This window comes from Eucyclogobius newberryi, unplaced genomic scaffold, assembly GCF_026437365.1.
Source record: "Eucyclogobius newberryi isolate DKJ021-1_F unplaced genomic scaffold, fEucNew1.0.hap1 SCAF_1, whole genome shotgun sequence".
Taxonomy (NCBI): Eukaryota; Metazoa; Chordata; class Actinopteri; order Gobiiformes; family Gobiidae; genus Eucyclogobius; species Eucyclogobius newberryi.
The window spans coordinates 53615534-53640742 of NW_027315723.1; the positions used below are offsets into that span (position 1 = coordinate 53615534).

The 25209-nt window shown below is 53.6% G+C and overlaps 1 protein-coding gene across 1 annotated transcript in view; it reads left to right on the forward strand.

Moving 5' to 3' along the window:
- The window catches only part of LOC140362654 (uncharacterized), a 68504-nt gene that overhangs the window by 39635 nt on the left and 3660 nt on the right, over positions 1-25209 (forward strand). The window contains exon 6 of the mRNA XM_072448804.1: positions 16220-16321. Coding sequence (XP_072304905.1) covers positions 16220-16321 — 102 coding nt within the window. The remainder of the gene's footprint in view (positions 1-16219; positions 16322-25209) is intronic.

The window sequence follows — 25209 nt, forward strand, 5'->3', positions numbered from 1 at the left end:
TCGTCATGGTGATGAGGGTGGTGTCGTCATGGTGATGAGGGTGTTGTCGTCATGGTGATGAGGGTGTTGTCGTCATGGTGATGAGGGTGGTGTCGTCATGGTGATGAGGGTGTTGTCGTCATGGTGATGAGGATGTTGTCGTCATGGTGATGAGTGTGGTGTCGTCATGGTGATGAGGGTGGTGTCGTGGCGATGAGGGTGGTGTCGTCATGGTGATGAGGGTGGTGTTGTCATGGTGATGAGGGTGGTGTCGTCATGGTGATGAGGGTGTTGTCGTCATGGTGATGAGGGTGGTGTCGTCATGGTGATGAGGGTGGTGTCGTGGCGATGAGGGTGGTGTCGCCATGGCAATGAGGGTGGTGTCGTCATGGTGATGAGGGTGTTGTCGTCATGGCGATGAGGGTGGTGTCGTCATGGCGATGAGGGTGTTGTCGTCATGGTGATGAGGGTGATGTCGTCATGGCGATGAGGGTGGTGTCGTGGCGATGAGGTTGGTGTCGTCATGGTGATGAGGGTGTTGTCGTCATGGTGATGAGGGTGGTGTCGTGGCGATGAGGGTGGTGTCGTCATGGTGATGAGGGTGTTGTCGTCATGGTGATGAGTGTGGTGTCGTCATGGTGATGAGGGTGGTGTCGTGGCGATGAGGGTGGTGTCGTCATGGTGATGAGGGTGTTGTCGTCATGGTGATGAGGGTGTTGTCGTCATGGTGATGAGGGTGGTGTCGTCATGGTGATGAGGGTGGTGTCGTGGCGATGAGGGTGGTGTCGTCATGGCGATGAGGGTGGTGTCGTCATGGTGATGAGGGTGTTGTCGTCATGGCGATGAGAGTGTTGTCTTCATAGTGATGAGGGTGGTGTCGTCATGGCGATGAGGGTGGTGTCGTGGCGATGAGGGTGGTGTCGTCATGGTGATGAGGGTGGTGTCGTCATGGCGATGAGGGCGTTGTCGTCATGGTGATGAGGGTGGTGTCGTCATGGTGATGAGGGTGGTGTCGTCATGGTGATGAGGGTGGTGTCGTCATGGTGATGAGGGTCATGGCGATGAGGGTGGTGTCGTGGCGATGAGGGTGGTGTCGTCATGGTGATGAGGGTGGTGTCGTAATGGCGATGAGGGTGTTGTCGTCATGGTGATGAGGGTGGTGTCGTCATGGTGATGAGGGTGGTGTCGTCATGGCGATGAGGGTGTTGTCGTCATGGTGATGAGGGTGGTGTCGTCATGGCGATGAGGGTGGTGTCGTCATGGCGATGAGGGTGGTGTCGTCATGGCGATGAGGGTGGTGTCGTCATGGCGATGAGGGTGGTGTCGTCATGGCGATGAGGGTGGTGTCGTCATGGCGATGAGGGTGGTGTCGTAATGGCGATGAGGGTGTTGTCGTCATGGTGATGAGGTTGGTGTCGTCATGGTGATGAGGGTGGTGTCGTCATGGCGATGAGGGTGGTGTCGTGGCGATGAGGGTGGTGTCGTCATGGTGATGAGGGTGGTGTCGTGGCGATGAGGGTGGTGTCGTCATGGTGATGAGGGTGGTGTCGTCATGGTGATGAGGGTGGTGTCGTCATGGCGATGAGGGTGGTGTCGTCATGGCGATGAGGGTGGTGTCGTCATGGAGATGAGGGTGGTGTCGTCGTGATGAGGGTGTTGTCGTGGCGATGAGGGTGGTGTCATCATGGCGATGAGGGCGGTGTCGTCATGGTGATGAGGACGGTGTCGTCATGGTGATGAGGGTGTTGTCGTCATGGTGATGAGGGTGTTGTCGTCATGGTGATGAGGGTGGTGTCGTCATGGTGATGAGGGTGGTGTCGTGGCGATGAGGGTGTTGTCGTCATGGTGATGAGGGTGGTGTCGTCATGGTGATGAGGGTGGTGTCGTCATGGCGATGAGGGTGGTGTCGTCATGGCGATGAGGATGTTGTCGTGGTGATGAGGGTGGTGTCGTCATGGTGATGAGGGTGGTGTCGTCATGAAGATGAGGGTGGTGTCGTCATGGCGATGAGGGTGGTGTCGTCATGGCGATGAGGGTGGTGTCATCATGGCGATGAGGGTGTTGTCGTCATGGCGATGAGGGTGGTGTCGTCATGGTGATGAGGGTGTTGTCGTAATGGTGATGAGGGTGTTGTCGTCATGGCGATGAGGGTGGTGTCGTCATGGTGATGAGGGTGGTGTCGTGGCGATGAGGGTGGTGTCGTCATGGTGATGAGGGTGGTGTCGTCATGGAGATGAGCGTGGTGTCGTCATGGCGATGAGGGTGTTGTCGTGGCGATGAGGGTGGTGTCGTCATGGCGATGAGGGTGGTGTCGTGGCGATGAGGGTGGTGTCGTCATGGCGATGAGGGCGGTGTCGTCATGGTGATGAGGACGGTGTCGTCATGGTGATGAGGGTGTTGTCGTCATGGTGATGAGGGTGTTGTCGTCATGGTGATGAGGGTGGTGTCGTGGCGATGAGGGTGGTGTCGTCATGGTGATGAGGGTGGTGTCGTCATGGTGATGAGGGTGGTGTCGTCATGGCGATGAGGGTGGTGTCGTCATGGCGATGAGGATGTTGTCGTGGTGATGAGGGTGGTGTCGTCATGGTGATGAGGGTGGTGTCTTCATGAAGATGAGGGTGGTGTCGTCATGGCGATGAGGGTGGTGTCGTCATGGCGATGAGGGTGGTGTCGTCATGGCGATGAGGGTGGTGTCGTCATGGCGATGAGGGTGTTGTCGTCATGGCGATGAGGGTGGTGTCGTCATGGTGATGAGGGTGTTGTCGTCATGGTGATGAGGGTGTTGTCGTCATGGCGATGAGGGTGGTGTCGTCATGGTGATGAGGGTGGTGTCGTGGCGATGAGGGTGGTGTCGTCATGGTGATGAGGGTGGTGTCGTCATGGAGATGAGCGTGGTGTCGTCATGGCGATGAGGGTGGTGTCGTCATGGCGATGAGGGTGGTGTCGTCGTGGCGATGAGTGTGGTGTCGTCATGGCGATGAGGGTGTTGTCGTGGCGATGAGGGTGGTGTCGTCATGGCGATGAGGGTGGTGTCGTGGCGATGAGGGTGGTGTCGTCATGGCGATGAGGGCGGTGTCGTCATGGTGATGAGGACGGTGTCGTCATGGTGATGAGGGTGTTGTCGTCATGGTGATGAGGGTGTTGTCGTCATGGTGATGAGGGTGGTGTCGTCATGATGATGAGGGTGGTGTCGTGGCGATGAGGGTGTTGTCGTGGCGATGAGGGTGGTGTCGTCATGGCGATGAGGGTGGTGTCGTGGCGATGAGGGTGGTGTCGTCATGGCGATGAGGGCGGTGTCGTCATGGCGATGAGGACGGTGTCGTCATGGTGATGAGGGTGTTGTCGTCATGGTGATGAGGGTGTTGTCGTCATGGTGATGAGGGTGGTGTCGTCATGGTGATGAGGGTGGTGTCGTGGCGATGAGGGCGGTGTCGTCATGGTGATGAGGGTGGTGTCGTCATGGTGATGAGGGTGGTGTCGTCATGGCGATGAGGGTGGTGTCGTCATGGCGATGAGGGTGTTGTCGTCATGGCGATGAGGGTGTTGTCGTCATGGCGATGAGGGTGGTGTCGTCATGGTGATGAGGGTGTTGTCGTCATGGTGATGAGGGTGTTGCTGTCATGGCGATGAGGGTGGTGTCCTGGCGATGAGGGTGGTGTCGTCATGGTGATGAGGGTGGTGTCGTCATGGAGATGAGCGTGGTGTCGTCATGGTGATGAGGGTGGTGTCGTCATGGCGATGAGGGTGGTGTCGTCATGGCGATGAGGGTGTTGTCGTCATGGCGATGAGGGTGTTGTCGTCATGGCGATGAGGGTGGTGTCGTCATGGTGATGAGGGTGTTGTCGTCATGATGATGAGGGTGTTGTCGTCATGGCGATGAGGGTGGTGTCGTGGCGATGAGGGTGGTGTCGTCATGGTGATGAGGGTGGTGTCGTCATGGCGATGAGGGTGTTGTCGTCATGGCGATGAGGGTGTTGTCGTCATGGTGATGAGGGTGGTGTCGTCATGGTGATGAGGGTGGTGTCGTCATGGTGATGAGGGTGGTGTCGTCATGGCGATGAGGGTGGTGTCGTCATGGTGATGAGGGTGGTGTCGTCATGGTGATGAGGGTGGTGTCGTCATGGCGATGAGGGTGGTGTCGTCATGGCGATGAGGGTGTTGTCGTCATGGCGATGAGGGTGTTGTCGTCATGGCGATGAGGGTGGTGTCGTCATGGCGATGAGGGTGTTGTCGTCATGGCGATGAGGGTGTTGTCGTCATGGCGATGAGGGTGGTGTCGTCATGGTGATGAGGGTGTTGTCGTCATGGTGATGAGGGTGTTGCTGTCATGGCGATGAGGGTGGTGTCGTGGCGATGAGGGTGGTGTCGTCATGGTGATGAGGGTGGTGTCGTCATGGAGATGAGCGTGGTGTCGTCATGGTGATGAGGGTGGTGTCGTCATGGCGATGAGGGTGGTGTCGTCATGGCGATGAGGGTGTTGTCGTCATGGCGATGAGGGTGTTGTCGTCATGGCGATGAGGGTGGTGTCGTCATGGTGATGAGGGTGTTGTCGTCATGATGATGAGGGTGTTGTCGTCATGGCGATGAGGGTGGTGTCGTGGCGATGAGGGTGGTGTCGTCATGGTGATGAGGATGGTGTCGTCATGGCGATGAGGGTGTTGTCGTCATGGCGATGAGGGTGTTGTCGTCATGGTGATGAGGGTGGTGTCGTCATGGTGATGAGGGTGTTGTCGTCATGGTGATGAGGATGTTGTCGTCATGGTGATGAGTGTGGTGTCGTCATGGTGATGAGGGTGGTGTCGTGGCGATGAGGGTGGTGTCGTCATGGTGATGAGGGTGGTGTCGTCATGGTGATGAGGGTGGTGTCGTCATGGTGATGAGGGTGTTGTCGTCATGGTGATGAGGGTGGTGTCGTCATGGTGATGAGGGTGTTGTCGTCATGGTGATGAGGGTGGTTTGTCATGGTGATGAGGGTGTTGTCGTCATGGTGATGAGGATGTTGTCGTCATGGTGATGAGTGTGGTGTCGTCATGGTGATGAGGGTGGTGTCGTGGCGATGAGGGTGGTGTCGTCATGGTGATGAGGGTGGTGTCGTCATGGTGATGAGGGTGGTGTCGTCATGGTGATGAGGATGTTGTCGTCATGGTGATGAGTGTGGTGTCGTCATGGTGATGAGGGTGGTGTCGTGGCGATGAGGGTGGTGTCGTCATGGTGATGAGGGTGGTGTCGTCATGGTGATGAGGGTGGTGTCGTCATGGTGATGAGGGTGTTGTCGTCATGGTGATGAGGGTGGTGTCGTCATGGTGATGAGGGTGTTGTCGTCATGGTGATGAGGATGTTGTCGTCATGGTGATGAGTGTGGTGTCGTCATGGTGATGAGGGTGGTGTCGTGGCGATGAGGGTGGTGTCGTCATGGTGATGAGGGTGGTGTCGTCATGGTGATGAGGGTGGTGTCGTCATGGTGATGAGGGTGTTGTCGTCATGGTGATGAGGGTGGTGTCATCATGGTGATGAGGGTGGTGTCGTGGCGATGAGGGTGGTGTCGTCATGGCAATGAGGGTGGTGTCGTCATGGTGATGAGGGTGTTGTCGTCATGGCGATGAGGGTGTTGTCGTCATGGTGATGAGGGTGGTGTCGTCATGGCGATGAGGGTGGTGTCGTGGCGATGAGGGTGGTGTCGTCATGGTGATGAGGGTGTTGTCGTCATGGTGATGAGGGTGGTGTCGTGGCGATGAGGGTGTTGTCGTCATGGTGATGAGGGTGGTGTCGTCATGGTGATGAGGGTGTTGTCGTCATGGTGATGAGTGTGGTGTCGTCATGGTGATGAGGGTGGTGTCGTGGCGATGAGGGTGGTGTCGTCATGGTGATGAGGGTGTTGTCGTCATGGTGATGAGGGTGTTGTCGTCATGGTGATGAGGGTGGTGTCGTCATGGTGATGAGGGTGGTGTCGTGGCGATCAGGGTGGTGTCGTCATGGCGATGAGGGTGGTGTCGTCATGGTGATGAGGGTGTTGTCGTCATGGCGATGAGGGTGTTGTCTTCATGGTGATGAGGGTGGTGTCGTCATGGCGATGAGGGTGGTGTCGTGGCGATGAGGGTGGTGTCGTCATGGTGATGAGGGTGTTGTCGTCATGGTGATGAGGATGTTGTCGTCATGGTGATGAGTGTGGTGTCGTCATGGTGATGAGGGTGGTGTCGTGGCGATGAGGGTGGTGTCGTCATGGTGATGAGGGTGGTGTCGTCATGGTGATGAGGGTGGTGTCGTCATGGTGATGAGGGTGTTGTCGTCATGGTGATGAGGGTGGTGTCATCATGGTGATGAGGGTGGTGTCGTGGCGATGAGGGTGGTGTCGTCATGGCAATGAGGGTGGTGTCGTCATGGTGATGAGGGTGTTGTCGTCATGGCGATGAGGGTGTTGTCGTCATGGTGATGAGGGTGGTGTCGTCATGGCGATGAGGGTGGTGTCGTGGCGATGAGGGTGGTGTCGTCATGGTGATGAGGGTGTTGTCGTCATGGTGATGAGGGTGGTGTCGTGGCGATGAGGGTGTTGTCGTCATGGTGATGAGGGTGGTGTCGTCATGGTGATGAGGGTGTTGTCGTCATGGTGATGAGTGTGGTGTCGTCATGGTGATGAGGGTGGTGTCGTGGCGATGAGGGTGGTGTCGTCATGGTGATGAGGGTGTTGTCGTCATGGTGATGAGGGTGTTGTCGTCATGGTGATGAGGGTGGTGTCGTCATGGTGATGAGGGTGGTGTCGTGGCGATCAGGGTGGTGTCGTCATGGCGATGAGGGTGGTGTCGTCATGGTGATGAGGGTGTTGTCGTCATGGCGATGAGGGTGTTGTCTTCATGGTGATGAGGGTGGTGTCGTCATGGCGATGAGGGTGGTGTCGTGGCGATGAGGGTGGTGTCGTCATGGTGATGAGGGTGGTGTCGTCATGGCGATGAGGGCGTTGTCGTCATGGTGATGAGGGTGGTGTCGTCATGGTGATGAGGGTGGTGTCGTCATGGTGATGAGGGTGGTGTCGTCATGGTGATGAGGGTCATGGCGATGAGGGTGGTGTCGTGGCGATGAGGGTGGTGTCGTCATGGTGATGAGGGTGGTGTCGTAATGGCGATGAGGGTGTTGTCGTCATGGTGATGAGGGTGGTGTCGTCATGGTGATGAGGGTGGTGTCGTCATGGCGATGAGGGCGGTGTCGTCATGGTGATGAGGCTGTTGTCGTCATGGTAATGAGGGTGGTGTCGTCATGGTGATGAGGGTGGTGTTGTGGCGATGAGGGTGGTGTCGTCATGGCGATGAGGGTGGTGTCGTCATGGGGATGAGGGTGGTGTCGTAATGGCGATGAGGGTGTTGTCGTCATGGCGATGAGGGTGGTGTCGTCATGGCGATGAGGGTGGTGTCGTCATGGGGATGAGGGTGTTGTCGTCATGGCGATGAGGGTGTTGTCGTCATGGTGATGAGGGTGTTGTCGTCATGGTGATGAGGGTGGTGTCGTCATGGTGATGAGGGTGTTGTCGTCATGGTGATGAGGGTGGTGTCGTCATGGTGATGAGGGTGTTGTCGTCATGGTGATGAGGATGTTGTCGTCATGGTGATGAGTGTGGTGTCGTCATGGTGATGAGGGTGGTGTCGTGGCGATGAGGGTGGTGTCGTCATGGTGATGAGGGTGGTGTTGTCATGGTGATGAGGGTGGTTTGTCATGGTGATGAGGGTGTTGTCGTCATGGTGATGAGGGTGGTGTCGTCATGGTGATGAGGGTGGTGTCGTGGCGATGAGGGTGGTGTCGTCATGGCAATGAGGGTGGTGTCGTCATGGTGATGAGGGTGTTGTCGTCATGGCGATGAGGGTGGTGTCGTCATGGCGATGAGGGTGTTGTCGTCATGGTGATGAGGGTGGTGTCGTCATGGCGATGAGGGTGGTGTCGTGGCGATGAGGTTGGTGTCGTCATGGTGATGAGGGTGTTGTCGTCATGGTGATGAGGGTGGTGTCGTGGCGATGAGGGTGGTGTCGTCATGGTGATGAGGGTGTTGTCGTCATGGTGATGAGTGTGGTGTCGTCATGGTGATGAGGGTGGTGTCGTGGCGATGAGGGTGGTGTCGTCATGGTGATGAGGGTGTTGTCGTCATGGTGATGAGGGTGTTGTCGTCATGGTGATGAGGGTGGTGTCGTCATGGTGATGAGGGTGGTGTCGTGGCGATGAGGGTGGTGTCGTCATGGCGATGAGGGTGGTGTCGTCATGGTGATGAGGGTGTTGTCGTCATGGCGATGAGGGTGTTGTCTTCATGGTGATGAGGGTGGTGTCGTCATGGCGATGAGGGTGGTGTCGTGGCGATGAGGGTGGTGTCGTCATGGTGATGAGGGTGGTGTCGTCATGGCGATGAGGGCGGTGTCGTCATGGTGATGAGGGTGTTGTCGTCATGGTGATGAGGGTGGTGTCGTCATGGTGATGAGGGTGGTGTCGTGGCGATGAGGGTAGTGTCGTCATGGCGAGAAGGGTGGTGTCGTCATGGCGATGAGGGTGGTGTCGTCATGGCGATGAGGGTGTTGTCGTCATGGCGATGAGGGTGGTGTCGTGGCGATGAGGGTGGTGTCGTCATGGTGATGAGGGCGGTGTCGTCATGGTGATGAGGACGGTGTCGTCATGGTGATGAGGGTGTTGTCGTCATGTTGATGAGGGTGGTGTCGTCATGGTGATGAGGGTGGTGTCGTGGCGATGAGGGTGGTGTCGTCATGATGATGAGGGTGGTGTCGTCATGGTGATGAGGGTGGTGTCGTCATGGCGATGAGGGTGGTGTCGTCATGGCGATGAGGGTGGTGTCGTCATGGCGATGAGGGTGGTGTCGTCGTGATGAGGGTGTTGTCGTGGCGATGAGGGTGGTGTCGTCATGGCGATGAGGGCGGTGTCGTCATGGTGATGAGGACGGTGTCGTCATGGTGATGAGGGTGTTGTCGTCATGGTGATGAGGGTGTTGTCGTCATGGTGATGAGGGTGGTGTCGTCATGGTGATGAGGGTGTTGTCATCATGGTGATGAGGGTGGTGTCGTGGCGATGAGGGTGGTGTCGTCATGGTGATGAGGGTGGTGTCGTCATAGTGATGAGGGTGGTGTCGTCATGGCGATGAGGGTGGTGTCGTCATGGCGATGAGGGTGGTGTCGTCATGGCGATGAGGGTGGTGTCGTCATGGCGATGAGGGTGGTGTCGTCATGGTGATGAGGGTGGTGTCGTCATGAAGATGAGGGTGGTGTCGTCATGGTGATGAGGGTGGTGTCGTGGCGATGAGGGTGGTGTCGTCATGGCGATGAGGGTGGTGTCGTCATGGCGATGAGGGTGGTGTCGTCATGGCGATGAGGGTGGTGTCGTCATGGCGATGAGGGTGGTGTCGTCATGGGGATGAGGGTGGTGTCGTAATGGCGATGAGGGTGTTGTCGTCATGGTGATGAGGGTGGTGTCGTCATGGTGATGAGGGTGGTGTCGTCATGGCGATGAGGGTGGTGTCGTGGCGATGAGGGTGGTGTCGTCATGGTGATGAGGGTGGTGTCGTCATGGCGATGAGGGCGGTGTCGTCATGGTGCTGAGGGTGTTGTCGTCATGGTGATGAGGGTGGTGTCGTCATGGTGATGAGGGTGGTGTCGTGGCGATGAGGGTGGTGTCGTCATGGCGAGAAGGGTGGTGTCGTCATGGCGATGAGGGTGGTGTCGTCATGGCGATGAGGGTGGTGTCGTCATGGCGATGAGGGTGGTGTCGTCATGGCGATGAAGGTGGTGTCGTCATGGCGATGAGGGTGGTGTCGTAATGGCGATGAGGGTGGTGTCGTCATGGCGATGAGGGTGGTGTCGTCATGGCGATGAGGGTGTTGTCGTCATGGCGATGAGGGTGGTGTCGTGGCGATGAGGGTGGTGTCGTCATGGTGATGAGGGCGGTGTCGTCATGGTGATGAGGACGGTGTCGTCATGGTGATGAGGGTGTTGTCGTCATGTTGATGAGGGTGGTGTCGTCATGGTGATGAGGGTGGTGTCGTGGCGATGAGGGTGGTGTCGTCATGATGATGAGGGTGGTGTCGTCATGGTGATGAGGGTGGTGTCGTCATGGCGATGAGGGTGGTGTCGTCATGGCGATGAGGGTGGTGTCGTCATGGCGATGAGGGTGGTGTCGTCGTGATGAGGGTGTTGTCGTGGCGATGAGGGTGGTGTCGTCATGGCGATGAGGGCGGTGTCGTCATGGTGATGAGGACGGTGTCGTCATGGTGATGAGGGTGTTGTCGTCATGGTGATGAGGGTGTTGTCGTCATGGTGATGAGGGTGGTGTCGTCATGGTGATGAGGGTGTTGTCATCATGGTGATGAGGGTGGTGTCGTGGCGATGAGGGTGGTGTCGTCATGGTGATGAGGGTGGTGTCGTCATAGTGATGAGGGTGGTGTCGTCATGGCGATGAGGGTGGTGTCGTCATGGCGATGAGGGTGGTGTCGTCATGGCGATGAGGGTGGTGTCGTCATGGCGATGAGGGTGGTGTCGTCATGGTGATGAGGGTGGTGTCGTCATGAAGATGAGGGTGGTGTCGTCATGGTGATGAGGGTGGTGTCGTGGCGATGAGGGTGGTGTCGTCATGGCGATGAGGGTGGTCTCGTCATGGCGATGAGGGTGGTGTCGTCATGGCGATGAGGGTGGTGTCGTCATGGCGATGAGGGTGGTGTCGTCATGGGGATGAGGGTGGTGTCGTAATGGCGATGAGGGTGTTGTCGTCATGGTGATGAGGGTGGTGTCGTCATGGTGATGAGGGTGGTGTCGTCATGGCGATGAGGGTGGTGTCGTGGCGATGAGGGTGGTGTCGTCATGGTGATGAGGGTGGTGTCGTCATGGCGATGAGGGCGGTGTCGTCATGGTGCTGAGGGTGTTGTCGTCATGGTGATGAGGGTGGTGTCGTCATGGTGATGAGGGTGGTGTCGTGGCGATGAGGGTGGTGTCGTCATGGCGATGAGGGTGGTGTCGTCATGGCAATGAGGGTGGTGTCGTCATGGCGATGAGGGTGGTGTCGTCATGGCGATGAGGGTGTTGTCGTCATGGCGATGAGGGTGGTGTCGTGGCGATGAGGGTGGTGTCGTCATGGTGATGAGGGCGGTGTCGTCATGGTGATGAGGACGGTGTCGTCATGGTGATGAGGGTGTTGTCGTCATGGTGATAAGGGTGGTGTCGTCATGGTGATGAGGGTGGTGTCGTGGCGATGAGGGTGGTGTCGTCATGGTGATGAGGGTGATGTCGTCATGGTGATGAGGGTGTTGTCGTCATGGTGATGAGGGTGGTGTCGTGGCGATGAGTGTGGTGTCGTCATGGTGATGAGGGTGGTGTCGTGGCGATGAGGGTGGTGTCGTCATGGTGATGAGGGCGGTGTCGTCATGGTGCTGAGGGTGTTGTCGTCATGGTGATGAGGGTGGTGTCGTCATGGTGATGAGGGTGGTGTCGTGGCGATGAGGGTGGTGTCGTCATGGCGATGAGGGTGGTGTCGTCATGGCGATGAGGGTGGTGTCGTGGCGATGAGGGTGGTGTCGTCATGGCGATGAGGGCGGTGTCGTCATGGCGATGAGGGTGGTGTCGTGGCGATGAGGGTGGTGTCGTCATGGTGATGAGGGCGGTGTCGTCATGGTGATGAGGACGGTGTCGTCATGGTGATGAGGGTGTTGTCGTCATGGTGATAAGGGTGGTGTCGTCATGGTGATGAGGGTGGTGTCGTGGCGATGAGGGTGGTGTCGTCATGGCAATGAGGGTGGTGTCGTCATGGCGATGAGGGTGGTGTCGTCATGGCGATGAGGGTGTTGTCGTCATGGCGATGAGGGTGGTGTCGTGGCGATGAGGGTGGTGTCGTCATGGTGATGAGGGCGGTGTCGTCATGGTGATGAGGACGGTGTCGTCATGGTGATGAGGGTGTTGTCGTCATGGTGATAAGGGTGGTGTCGTCATGGTGATGAGGGTGGTGTCGTGGCGATGAGGGTGGTGTCGTCATGGTGATGAGGGTGGTGTCGTCATGGTGATGAGGGTGTTGTCGTCATGGTGATGAGGGTGGTGTCGTGGCGATGAGGGTGTTGTCGTCATGGTGATGAGGGTGGTGTCGTCATGGTGATGAGGGTGTTGTCGTCATGGTGATGAGTGTGGTGTCGTCATGGTGATGAGGGTGGTGTCGTGGCGATGAGGGTGGTGTCGTCATGGTGATGAGGGCGGTGTCGTCATGGTGCTGAGGGTGTTGTCGTCATGGTGATGAGGGTGGTGTCGTCATGGTGATGAGGGTGGTGTCGTGGCGATGAGGGTGGTGTCGTCATGGCGATGAGGGTGGTGTCGTCATGGCAATGAGGGTGGTGTCGTCATGGCGATGAGGGTGGTGTCGTCATGGCGATGAGGGTGTTGTCGTCATGGCGATGAGGGTGGTGTCGTGGCGATGAGGGTGGTGTCGTCATGGTGATGAGGGCGGTGTCGTCATGGTGATGAGGACGGTGTCGTCATGGTGATGAGGGTGTTGTCGTCATGGTGATAAGGGTGCTGTCGTCATGGTGATGAGGGTGGTGTCGTGGCGATGAGGGTGGTGTCGTCATGGTGATGAGGGTGGTGTCGTCATGGTGATGAGGGTGTTGTCGTCATGGTGATGAGGGTGGTGTCGTGGCGATGAGGGTGTTGTCGTCATGGTGATGAGGGTGGTGTCGTCATGGTGATGAGGGTGTTGTCGTCATGGTGATGAGTGTGGTGTCGTCATGGTGATGAGGGTGGTGTCGTGGCGATGAGGGTGGTGTCGTCATGGTGATGAGGGTGTTGTCGTCATGGTGATGAGGGTGTTGTCGTCATGGTGATGAGGGTGGTGTCGTCATGGTGATGAGGGTGGTGTCGTGGCGATGAGGGTGGTGTCGTCATGGCGATGAGGGTGGTGTCGTCATGGTGATGAGGGTGTTGTCGTCATGGCGATGAGGGTGTTGTCTTCATGGTGATGAGGGTGGTGTCGTCATGGCGATGAGGGTGGTGTCGTGGCGATGAGGGTGGTGTCGTCATGGTGATGAGGGTGGTGTCGTCATGGTGATGAGGGTGGTGTCATCATGGTGATGAGGGTCATGGCGATGAGGGTGGTGTCGTGGCGATGAGGTTGGTGTCGTCATGGTGATGAGGGTGGTGTCGTAATGGCGATGAGGGTGTTGTCGTCATGGTGATGAGGGTGGTGTCGTCATGGTGATGAGGGTGGTGTCGTCATGGCGATGAGGGTGGTGTCGTGGCGATGAGGGTGGTGTCGTCATGGTGATGAGGGCGGTGTCGTCATGGCGATGAGGGCGGTGTCGTCATGGCGATGAGGGTGTTGTCGTCATGGTGATGAGGGTGGTGTCGTCATGGTGATGAGGGTGGTGTCGTGGCGATGAGGGTGGTGTCGTCATGGCGATGAGGGTGGTGTCGTTATGGCGATGAGGGTGGTGTCGTCATGGCGATGAGGGTGGTGTCGTCATGGCGATGAGGGTGGTGTCGTCATGGTGATGAGGGTGGTGTCGTAATGGCGATGAGGGTGTTGTCGTCATGGTGATGAGGGTGGTGTCGTCATGGTGATGAGGGTGGTGTCGTCATGGCGATGAGGGTGGTGTCGTGGCGATGAGGGTGGTGTCGTCATGGTGATGAGGGTGGTGTCGTCATGGCGATGAGGGCGGTGTCGTCATGGTGATGAGGGTTTTGTCGTCATGGTGATGAGGGTGGTGTCGTCATGGTGATGAGGGTGGTGTCGTGGCGATGAGGGTGGTGTCGTCATGGCGATGAGGGTGGTGTCGTCATGGCGATGAGGGTGGTGTCGTCATGGCGATGAGGGTGGTGTCGTCATGGCGATGAGGGTTGTGTCGTCATGGCGATGAGGGTGGTGTCGTCATGGCGATGAGGGTGTTGTCGTCATGGCGATGAGGGTGGTGTCGTGGCGTTGAGGGTGGTGTCGTAATGGTGATGAGGGCGGTGTCGTCATGGTGATGAGGACGGTGTCGTCATGGTGATGAGGGTGTTGTCGTCATGGTGATGAGGGTGGTGTCGTCATGGCGATGAGGGTGGTGTCGTCATGGCGATGAGGGTGTTGTCGTCATGGCGATGAGGGTGGTGTCGTCGTGATGAGGGTGTTGTCGTGGCGATGAGGGTGGTGTCGTCATGGCGATGAGGGCGGTGTCGTCATGGTGATGAGGGTGTTGTCGTCATGGTGATGAGGGTGTTGTCGTCATGGTGATGAGGGTAGTGTCGTCATGGTGATGAGGGTGGTGTCGTGGCGATGAGGGTGGTGTCGTCATGGTGATGAGGGTGGTGTCGTCATGGTGATGAGGGTGGTGTCGTCATGGCGATGAGGGTGGTGTCGTCATGGTGATGAGGGTGGTGTCGTCATGGTGATGAGGGTGGTGTCGTCATGAAGATGAGGGTGGTGTCGTCATGGCGATGAGGGTGGTGTCGTCATGGCGATGAGGGTGGTGTCGTCATGGCGATGAGGGTGGTGTCGTCATGGTGATGAGGGTGGTGTCGTCATGGTGATGAGGGTGGTGTCGTCATGGTGATGAGGGTGTTGTCGTCATGGTGATGAGGGTGTTGTCGTCATGGCGATGAGGGTGGTGTCGTCATGGTGATGAGGGTGGTGTCGTGGCGATGAGGGTGGTGTCGTCATGGTGATGAGGGTGGTGTCGTGGCGATGAGGGTGTTGTCGTGGCGATGAGGGTGGTGTCGTCATGGCGATGAGGGTGGTGTCGTGGCGATGAGGTTGGTGTCGTCATGGCGATGAGGGCGGTGTCGTCATGGTGATGAGGACGGTGTCGTCATGGTGATGAGGGTGTTGTCGTCATGGTGATGAGGGTGTTGTCGTCATGGTGATGAGGGTGGTGTCGTCATGGTGATGAGGGTGGTGTCGTGGCGATGAGGGTGGTGTCGTCATGGCGATGAGGGCGGTGTCGTCATGGCGATGAGGGTGTTGTCGTCATGGTGATGAGGGTGGTGTCGTCATGGTGATGAGGGTGGTGTCGTGGCGATGAGGGTGGTGTCGTCATGGCGATGAGGGTGGTGTCGTCATGGCGATGAGGGTGGTGTCGTCATGGCGATGAGGGTGGTGTCGTCATGGTGATGAGGGTGGTGTCGTAATGGCGATGAGGGTGTTGTCGTCATGGTGATGAGGGTGGTGTCGTCATGGTGATGAGGGTGGTGTCGTCATGGCGATGAGGGTGGTGTCGTGGCGATGAGGGTGGTGTCGTCATGGTGATGAGGGTGGTGTCGTCATGGCGATGAGGGCGGTGTCGTCATGGTGATGAGGGTGTTGTCGTCATGGTGATGAGGGTGGTGTCGTCATGGTGATGAGGGTGGTGTCGTGGCGATGAGGGTGGTGTCGTCATGGCGATGAGGGTGGTGTCGTCATGGCGATGAGGGTGGTGTCGTCATGGCGATGAGGGTGGTGTCGTCATGGCGATGAGGGTGGTGTCGTCATGGCGATGAGGGTGTTGTCGTCATGGCGATGAGGGTGGTGTCGTGGCAATGAGGGTGGTGTCGTAATGGTGATGAGGGCGGTGTCGCCATGGTGATGAGGACGGTGTCGTCATGGTGATGAGGGTGTTGTCGTCATGGTGATGAGGGTGGTGTCGTCATGGTGATGAGGGTGGTGTTGTGGCGATGAGGGTGGTGTCGTCATGGTGATGAGGGTGGTGTCGTCATGGCGATGAGGGTGGTGTCGTCATGGCGATGAGGGTGGTGTCGTCATGGCGATGAGGGTGGTGTCGTCGTGATGAGGGTGTTGTCGTGGCGATGAGGGTGGTGTCGTCATGGCGATGAGGGTGGTGTCGTCATGGCGATGAGGGTGTTGTCGTCATGGCGATGAGGGTGTTGTCGTCATGGTGATGAGGGTGGTGTCGTCATGGTGATGAGGGTGTTGTCGTCCTGATGATGAGGGTGTTGTCGTCATGGCGATGAGGGTGGTGTCGTGGCGATGAGGGTGGTGTCGTCATGGTGATGAGGGTGGTGTCGTCATGGTGATGAGGGTGTTGTCGTCATGGTGATGAGGGTGTTGTCGTCATGGTGATGAGGGTGGTTTCGTCCGCAAACTTAATCAGTTTTACAGAGTTGTGGCTGGAGGTGCAGCAGTTTGTCACAGGGAGAAGAGCAGGGGAGAAAGTACACAGCCCTGTGGGGCTCCTGTGCTGATGGTCCAAGTGTCTGAGACATTCTTTTATAAAAGTTTTTAAAGTCTTTTTTAAAGTTTACATGTGTTTGTGTTGTAGAGGCTCCAGCTCTGGTCATCCTCCTGACCGTGTGTGGTGTGGCGGCCATGTTACTGCTGTGTCTGTGCGGCTGCCTCTGCAAGTACTTTGTGTGCAACAACGGTAAAGAATCTTATTCATGATTAAGAAGTTCAATGAGAGATTAGATCTACCTACGTTGTATCGATGACATGTGTGGACAATAAAGGATTATCTTATCTTATCTTATCTTATCTTATCTTATTTTATCTTATCTTATCTTATCTTATCTTATCTTATCTTATTTTATCTTATCTTATCTTATCTTATCTTATCTTATCTTATTAGTGTTCATTACTTTCCTTTAGAGAAGATTAAACTGTCCTAGAGCAGTTTGTCATAAGCTCGTTATCCAATCCAATGTTATAGTCATAACAGCATTGTCCAGTGCTACAGACACGTTCTGACACAGACACAGGAGTACTACAGACACGTTCTGACACAGACACGAGTACTACAGACACGTTCTGACACAGACACGAGTACTACAGACACGTTCTGACACAGACACACGAGTACTACAGACACGTTCTGACACAGACACATGAGTACTACAGACACGTTCTGACACAGACACAGGAGTACTACAGACACGTTCTGACACAGACACGAGTACTACAGACACGTTCTGACAGAGACACACGAGTACTACAGACACGTTCTGACACAGACACGAGTACTACAGACACGTTCTGACAGAGACACACGAGTACTACAGACACGTTCTGACACAGACACAGGAGTACTACAGACACGTTCTGACACAGACACACGAGTACTACAGACACGTTCTGACACAGACACACGAGTACTACAGACACGTTCTGACACAGACACACGAGTACTACAGACACGTTCTGACACAGACACATGAGTACTACAGACACGTTCTGACACAGACACACGAGTACTACAGACACGTTCTGACACAGACACAAGAGTACTACAGACACGTTCTGACACAGACACACGAGTACTACAGACACGTTCTGACACAGACACATGAGTACTACAGACACGTTCTGACACAGACACGAGTACTACAGACACGTTCTGACACAGACACACGAGTGCTACAGACACGTTCTGACACAGACACATGAGTGCTACAGACACGTTCTGACACAGACACACGAGTGCTACAGACACGTTCTGACACAGACACATGAGTACTACAGACACGTTCTGACACAGACACATGAGTACTACAGACACGTTCTGACACAGACACATGAGTACTACAGACACGTTCTGACACAGACACACGAGTACTACAGACACGTTCTGACACAGACACGAGTACTACAGACACGTTCTGACACAGACACATGAGTACTACAGACACGTTCTGACACAGACACATGAGTACTACAGACACGTTCTGACACAGACACATGAGTACTACAGACACGTTCTGACACAGACACACGAGTACTACAGACACGTTCTGACACAGACACATGAGTACTACAGACACGTTCTGACACAGACACAAGAGTACTACAGACACGTTCTGACACAGACACACGAGTACTACAGACACGTTCTGACACAGACACATGAGTACTACAGACACGTTCTGACACAGACACATGAGTACTACAGACACGTTCTGACACAGACACATGAGTACTACAGACACGTTCTGACACAGACACACGAGTACTACAGACACGTTCTGACACAGACACAGGAGTACTACAGACACGTTCTGACACAGACACATGAGTACTACAGACACGTTCTGACACAGACACGAGTACTACAGACACGTTCTGACACAGACACGAGTACTACAGACACGTTCTGACACAGACACATGAGTGCTACAGACACGTTCTGACACAGACACACGAGTGCTACAGACACGTTCTGACACAGACACATGAGTACTACAGACACGTTCTGACACAGACACATGAGTACTACAGACACGTTCTGACACAGACACATGAGTACTACAGACACGTTCTGACACAGACACACGAGTACTACAGACACGTTCTGACACAGACACGAGTACTACAGACACGTTCTGACACAGACACATGAGTACTACAGACACGTTCTGACACAGACACATGAGTACTACAGACACGTTCTGACACAGACACATGAGTACTACAGACACGTTCTGACACAGACACACGAGTACTACAGACACGTTCTGACACAGACACATGAGTACTACAGACACGTTCTGACACAGACACAAGAGTACTACAGACACGTTCTGACACAGACACACGAGTACTACAGACACGTTCTGACACAGACACATGAGTACTACAGACACGTTCTGACACAGACACATGAGTACTACAGACACGTTCTGACACAGACACATGAGTACTACAGACACGTTCTGACACAGACACACGAGTACTACAGACACGTTCTGACACAGACACAGGAGTACTACAGACACGTTCTGACACAGACACATGAGTACTACAGACACGTTCTGACACAGACACGAGTACTACAGACACGTTCTGACACAGACACGAGTACTACAGACACGTTCTGACACAGACACATGAGTACTACAGACACGTTCTGACACAGACACATGAGTACTACAGACACGTTCTGACACAGACACGAGTACTACAGACACGTTCTGACACAGACACACGAGTACTACAGACACGTTCTGACACAGACACGAGTACTACAGACACGTTCTGACACAGACACACGAGTGCTACAGACACGTTCTGACACAGACACATGAGTACTACAGACACGTTCTGACACAGACACATGAGTACTACAGACACGTTCTGACACAGACACATGAGTACTACAGACACGTTCTGACACAGACACACGAGTACTACAGACACGTTCTGACACAGACACGAGTACTACAGACACGTTCTGACACAGACACATGAGTACTACAGACACGTTCTGACACAGACACATGAGTACTACAGACACGTTCTGACACAGACACATGAGTACTACAGACACGTTCTGACACAGACACACGAGTACTACAGACACGTTCTGACACAGACACACGAGTACTACAGACACGTTCTGACACAGACACATGAGTACTACAGACACGTTCTGACACAGACACACGAGTACTACAGACACGTTCTGACACAGACACAAGAGTACTACAGACACGTTCTGACACAGACACACGAGTACTACAGACACGTTCTGACACAGACACATGAGTACTACAGACACGTTCTGACACAGACACATGAGTACTACAGACACGTTCTGACACAGACACGAGTACTACAGACACGTTCTGACACAGACACACGAGTACTACAGACACGTTCTGACACAGACACATGAGTACTACAGACACGTTCTGACACAGACACAAGAGTACTACAGACACGTTCTGACACAGACACACGAGTACTACAGACACGTTCTGACACAGACACATGAGTACTACAGACACGTTCTGACACAGACACATGAGTACTACAGACACGTTCTGACACAGACACATGAGTACTACAGACACGTTCTGACACAGACACATGAGTACTACAGACACGTTCTGACACAGACACACGAGTACTACAGACACGTTCTGACACAGACACGAGTACTACAGACACGTTCTGACACAGACACATGAGTACTACAGACACGTTCTGACACAGACACATGAGTACTACAGACACGTTCTGACACAGACACATGAGTACTACAGACACGTTCTGACACAGACACACGAGTACTACAGACACGTTCTGACACAGACACACGAGTACTACAGACACGTTCTGACACAGACACATGAGTACTACAGACACGTTCTGACACAGACACATGAGTACTACAGACACGTTCTGACACAGACACATGAGTACTACAGACACGTTCTGACACAGACACACGAGTACTACAGACACGTTCTGACACAGACACATGAGTACTACAGACACGTTCTGACACAGACACGAGTACTACAGACACGTTCTGACACAGACACACGAGTGCTACAGACACGTTCTGACACAGACACATGAGTACTACAGACACGTTCTGACACAGACACACGAGTGCTACAGACACGTTCTGACACAGACACATGAGTACTACAGACACGTTCTGACACAGACACATGAGTACTACAGACACGTTCTGACACAGACACATGAGTACTACAGACACGTTCTGACACAGACACATGAGTACTACAGACACGTTCTGACACAGACACACGAGTACTACAGACACGTTCTGACACAGACACGAGTACTACAGACACGTTCTGACACAGACACATGAGTACTACAGACACGTTCTGACACAGACACATGAGTACTACAGACACGTTCTGACACAGACACATGAGTACTACAGACACGTTCTGACACAGACACATGAGTACTACAGACACGTTCTGACACAGACACACGAGTACTACAGACACGTTCTGACACAGACACGAGTACTACAGACACGTTCTGACACAGACACATGAGTACTACAGACACGTTCTGACACAGACACATGAGTACTACAGACACGTTCTGACACAGACACATGAGTACTACAGACACGTTCTGACACAGACACACGAGTACTACAGACACGTTCTGACACAGACACATGAGTACTACAGACACGTTCTGACACAGACACAAGAGTACTACAGACACGTTCTGACACAGACACACGAGTACTACAGACACGTTCTGACACAGACACATGAGTACTACAGACACGTTCTGACACAGACACACGAGTACTACAGACACGTTCTGACACAGACACGAGTACTACAGACACGTTCTGACACAGACACATGAGTACTACAGACACGTTCTGACACAGACACATGAGTACTACAGACACGTTCTGACACAGACACATGAGTACTACAGACACGTTCTGACACAGACACATGAGTACTACAGACACGTTCTGACACAGACACATGAGTACTACAGACACGTTCTGACACAGACACACGAGTACTACAGACACCTTCTGACACAGACACATGAGTACTACAGACACGTTCTGACACAGACACACGAGTACTACAGACACGTTCTGACACAGACACGAGTACTACAGACACGTTCTGACACAGACACATGAGTACTACAGACACGTTCTGACACAGACACACGAGTACTACAGACACGTTCTGACACAGACACATGAGTACTACAGACACGTTCTGACACAGACACATGAGTACTACAGACACGTTCTGACACAGACACAAGAGTACTACAGACACGTTCTGACACAGACACACGAGTACTACAGACACGTTCTGACACAGACACATGAGTACTACAGACACGTTCTGACACAGACACATGAGTACTACAGACACGTTCTGACACAGACACATGAGTACTACAGACACGTTCTGACACAGACACATGAGTACTACAGACACGTTCTGACACAGACACACGAGTACTACAGACACGTTCTGACACAGACACATGAGTACTACAGACACGTTCTGACACAGACACATGAGTACTACAGACACGTTCTGACACAGACACGAGTACTACAGACACGTTCTGACACAGACACATGAGTACTACAGACACGTTCTGACACAGACACATGAGTACTACAGACACGTTCTGACACAGACACATGAGTACTACAGACACGTTCTGACACAGACACATGAGTACTACAGACACGTTCTGACACAGACACGAGTACTACAGACACGTTCTGACACAGACACATGAGTACTACAGACACGTTCTGACACAGACACATGAGTACTACAGACACGTTCTGACACAGACACAAGAGTACTACAGACACGTTCTGACACAGACACGAGTACTACAGACACGTTCTGACACAGACACATGAGTACTACAGACACGTTCTGACACAGACACGAGTACTACAGACACGTTCTGACACAGACACATGAGTACTACAGACACGTTCTGACACAGACACATGAGTACTACAGACACGTTCTGACACAGACACACAAGTACTACAGACACGTTCTGACACAGACACGAGTACTACAGACACGTTCTGACACAGACACACGAGTACTACAGACACGTTCTGACACAGACACATGAGTACTACAGACACGTTCTGACACAGACACATGAGTACTACAGACACGTTCTGACACTGACACGAGTACTACAGACACGTTCTGACACAGACACACAAGTACTACAGACACGTTCTGACACAGACACATGAGTACTACAGACACGTTCTGACACAGACACATGAGTACTACAGACACGTTCTGACACAGACACGAGTACTACAGACACGTTCTGACACAGACACGAGTACTACAGACACGTTCTGACACAGACACACGAGTACTACAGACACGTTCTGACACAGACACGAGTACTACAGACACGTTCTGACACAGACACACAAGTACTACAGACACGTTCTGACACAGACACATGAGTACTACAGACACGTTCTGACACAGACACACAAGTACTACAGACACGTTCTGACACAGACACATGAGTACTACAGACACGTTCTGACACAGACACATGAGTACTACAGACACGTTCTGACACAGACACATGAGTACTACAGACACGTTCTGACACAGACACATGAGTACTACAGACACGTTCTGACACAGACACGAGTACTACAGACACGTTCTGACACAGACACATGAGTACTACAGACACGTTCTGACACAGACACATGAGTACTACAGACACGTTCTGACACAGACACATGAGTACTACAGACACGTTCTGACACAGACACATGAGTACTACAGACACGTTCTGACACAGACACGAGTACTACAGACACGTTCTGACACAGACACATGAGTACTACAGACACGTTCTGACACAGACACATGAGTACTACAGACACGTTCTGACACAGACACGAGTACTACAGACACGTTCTGACACAGACACATGAGTACTACAGACACGTTCTGACACAGACACATGAGTACTACAGACACGTTCTGACACAGACACATGAGTACTACAGACACGTTCTGACACAGACACATGAGTACTACAGACACGTTCTGACACAGACACATGAGTACTACAGACACGTTCTGACACAGACACATGAGTACTACAGACACGTTCTGACACAGACACACGAGTACTACAGACACCTTCTGACACAGACACATGAGTACTACAGACACGTTCTGACACAGACACACGAGTACTACAGACACGTTCTGACACAGACACGAGTACTACAGACACGTTCTGACACAGACACATGAGTACTACAGACACGTTCTGACACAGACACACGAGTACTACAGACACGTTCTGACACAGACACATGAGTACTACAGACACGTTCTGACACAGACACATGAGTACTACAGACACGTTCTGACACAGACACAAGAGTACTACAGACACGTTCTGACACAGACACATGAGTACTACAGACACGTTCTGACACAGACACACGAGTACTACAGACACGTTCTGACACAGACACATGAGTACTACAGACACGTTCTGACACAGACACATGAGTACTACAGACACGTTCTGACACAGACACACGAGTACTACAGACACGTTCTGACACAGACACGAGTACTACAGACACGTTCTGACACAGACACATGAGTACTACAGACACGTTCTGACACAGACACATGAGTACTACAGACACGTTCTGACACAGACACATGAGTACTACAGACACGTTCTGACACAGACACGAGTACTACAGACACGTTCTGACACAGACACACAAGTACTACAGACACGTTCTGACACAGACACACAAGTACTACAGACACGTTCTGACACAGACACACAAGTACTACAGACACGTTCTGACACAGACACACAAGTACTACAGACACGTTCTGACACAGACACTACAGTGGCGACAGAAACTTTTGACCCAGATCGTCCTTCTTCCAGAACACGTTGAAACGGTCACTCAAGGTCAGCGTGTGACATTCCACACGGGCGTGGCAGAACGGATGGGCGTTTCCTTTTGCCTTATCGTGCCTGCGGTGCCAGTAAAACGCCTTCACCTTCCACTGTCCAAGTGAAGCGGTCACTGAAGTTTTATCTTAAACTGGAGTCAAAACAACGGTCAGAACAATAAGAGCGATGCCAAGGCCACGACTGGAATGTTCATGTTTCCAAAGCAAACTCAACTTGAAGGTCATTTAAATATCCCCCAAACCATTTCTGTTCAGCCACTTCCCACTCGATGCCTCCATAAGGAAGCACAGACATACCCACAATCCTTGAGGTCAGCACAGACATACCCACAATCCTTGAGGTCAGCACAGACATACCCACAATCCTTGAGGTCAGCACAGACATACCCACAATCCTTGAGGTCAGCACAGACATACCCACAATCCTTGAGGTCAGCACAGACATACCCACAATCCTTGAGGTCAGCACAGACATACCCACAATCCTTGAGGTCAGCACAGACATACCCACAATCCTTGAGGTCAGCACAGACATACCCACAATCCTTGAGGTCAGCACAGACATACCCACAATCCTTGAGGTCAGCACAGACATACCCACAATCCTTGAGGTCAGCACAGACATACCCACAATCCTTGAGGTCAGCACAGACATACCCACAATCCTTGAGGTCAGCACAGACATACCCACAATCCTTGAGGTCAGCACAGACATACCCACAATCCTTGAGGTCAGCACAGACATACCCACAATCCTTGAGGTCAGCACAGACATACCCACAATCCTTGAGGTCAGCACAGACATACCCACAATCCTTGAGGTCAGCACAGACATACCCACAATCCTTGAGGTCAGCACAGACATACCCACAATCCTTGAGGTCAGCACAGACATACCCACAATCCTTGAGGTCAGCACAGACATACCCACAATCCTTGAGGTCAGCACAGACATACCCACAATCCTTGAGGTCAGCACAGACATACCCACAATCCTTGAGGTCAGCACAGACATACCCACAATCCTTGA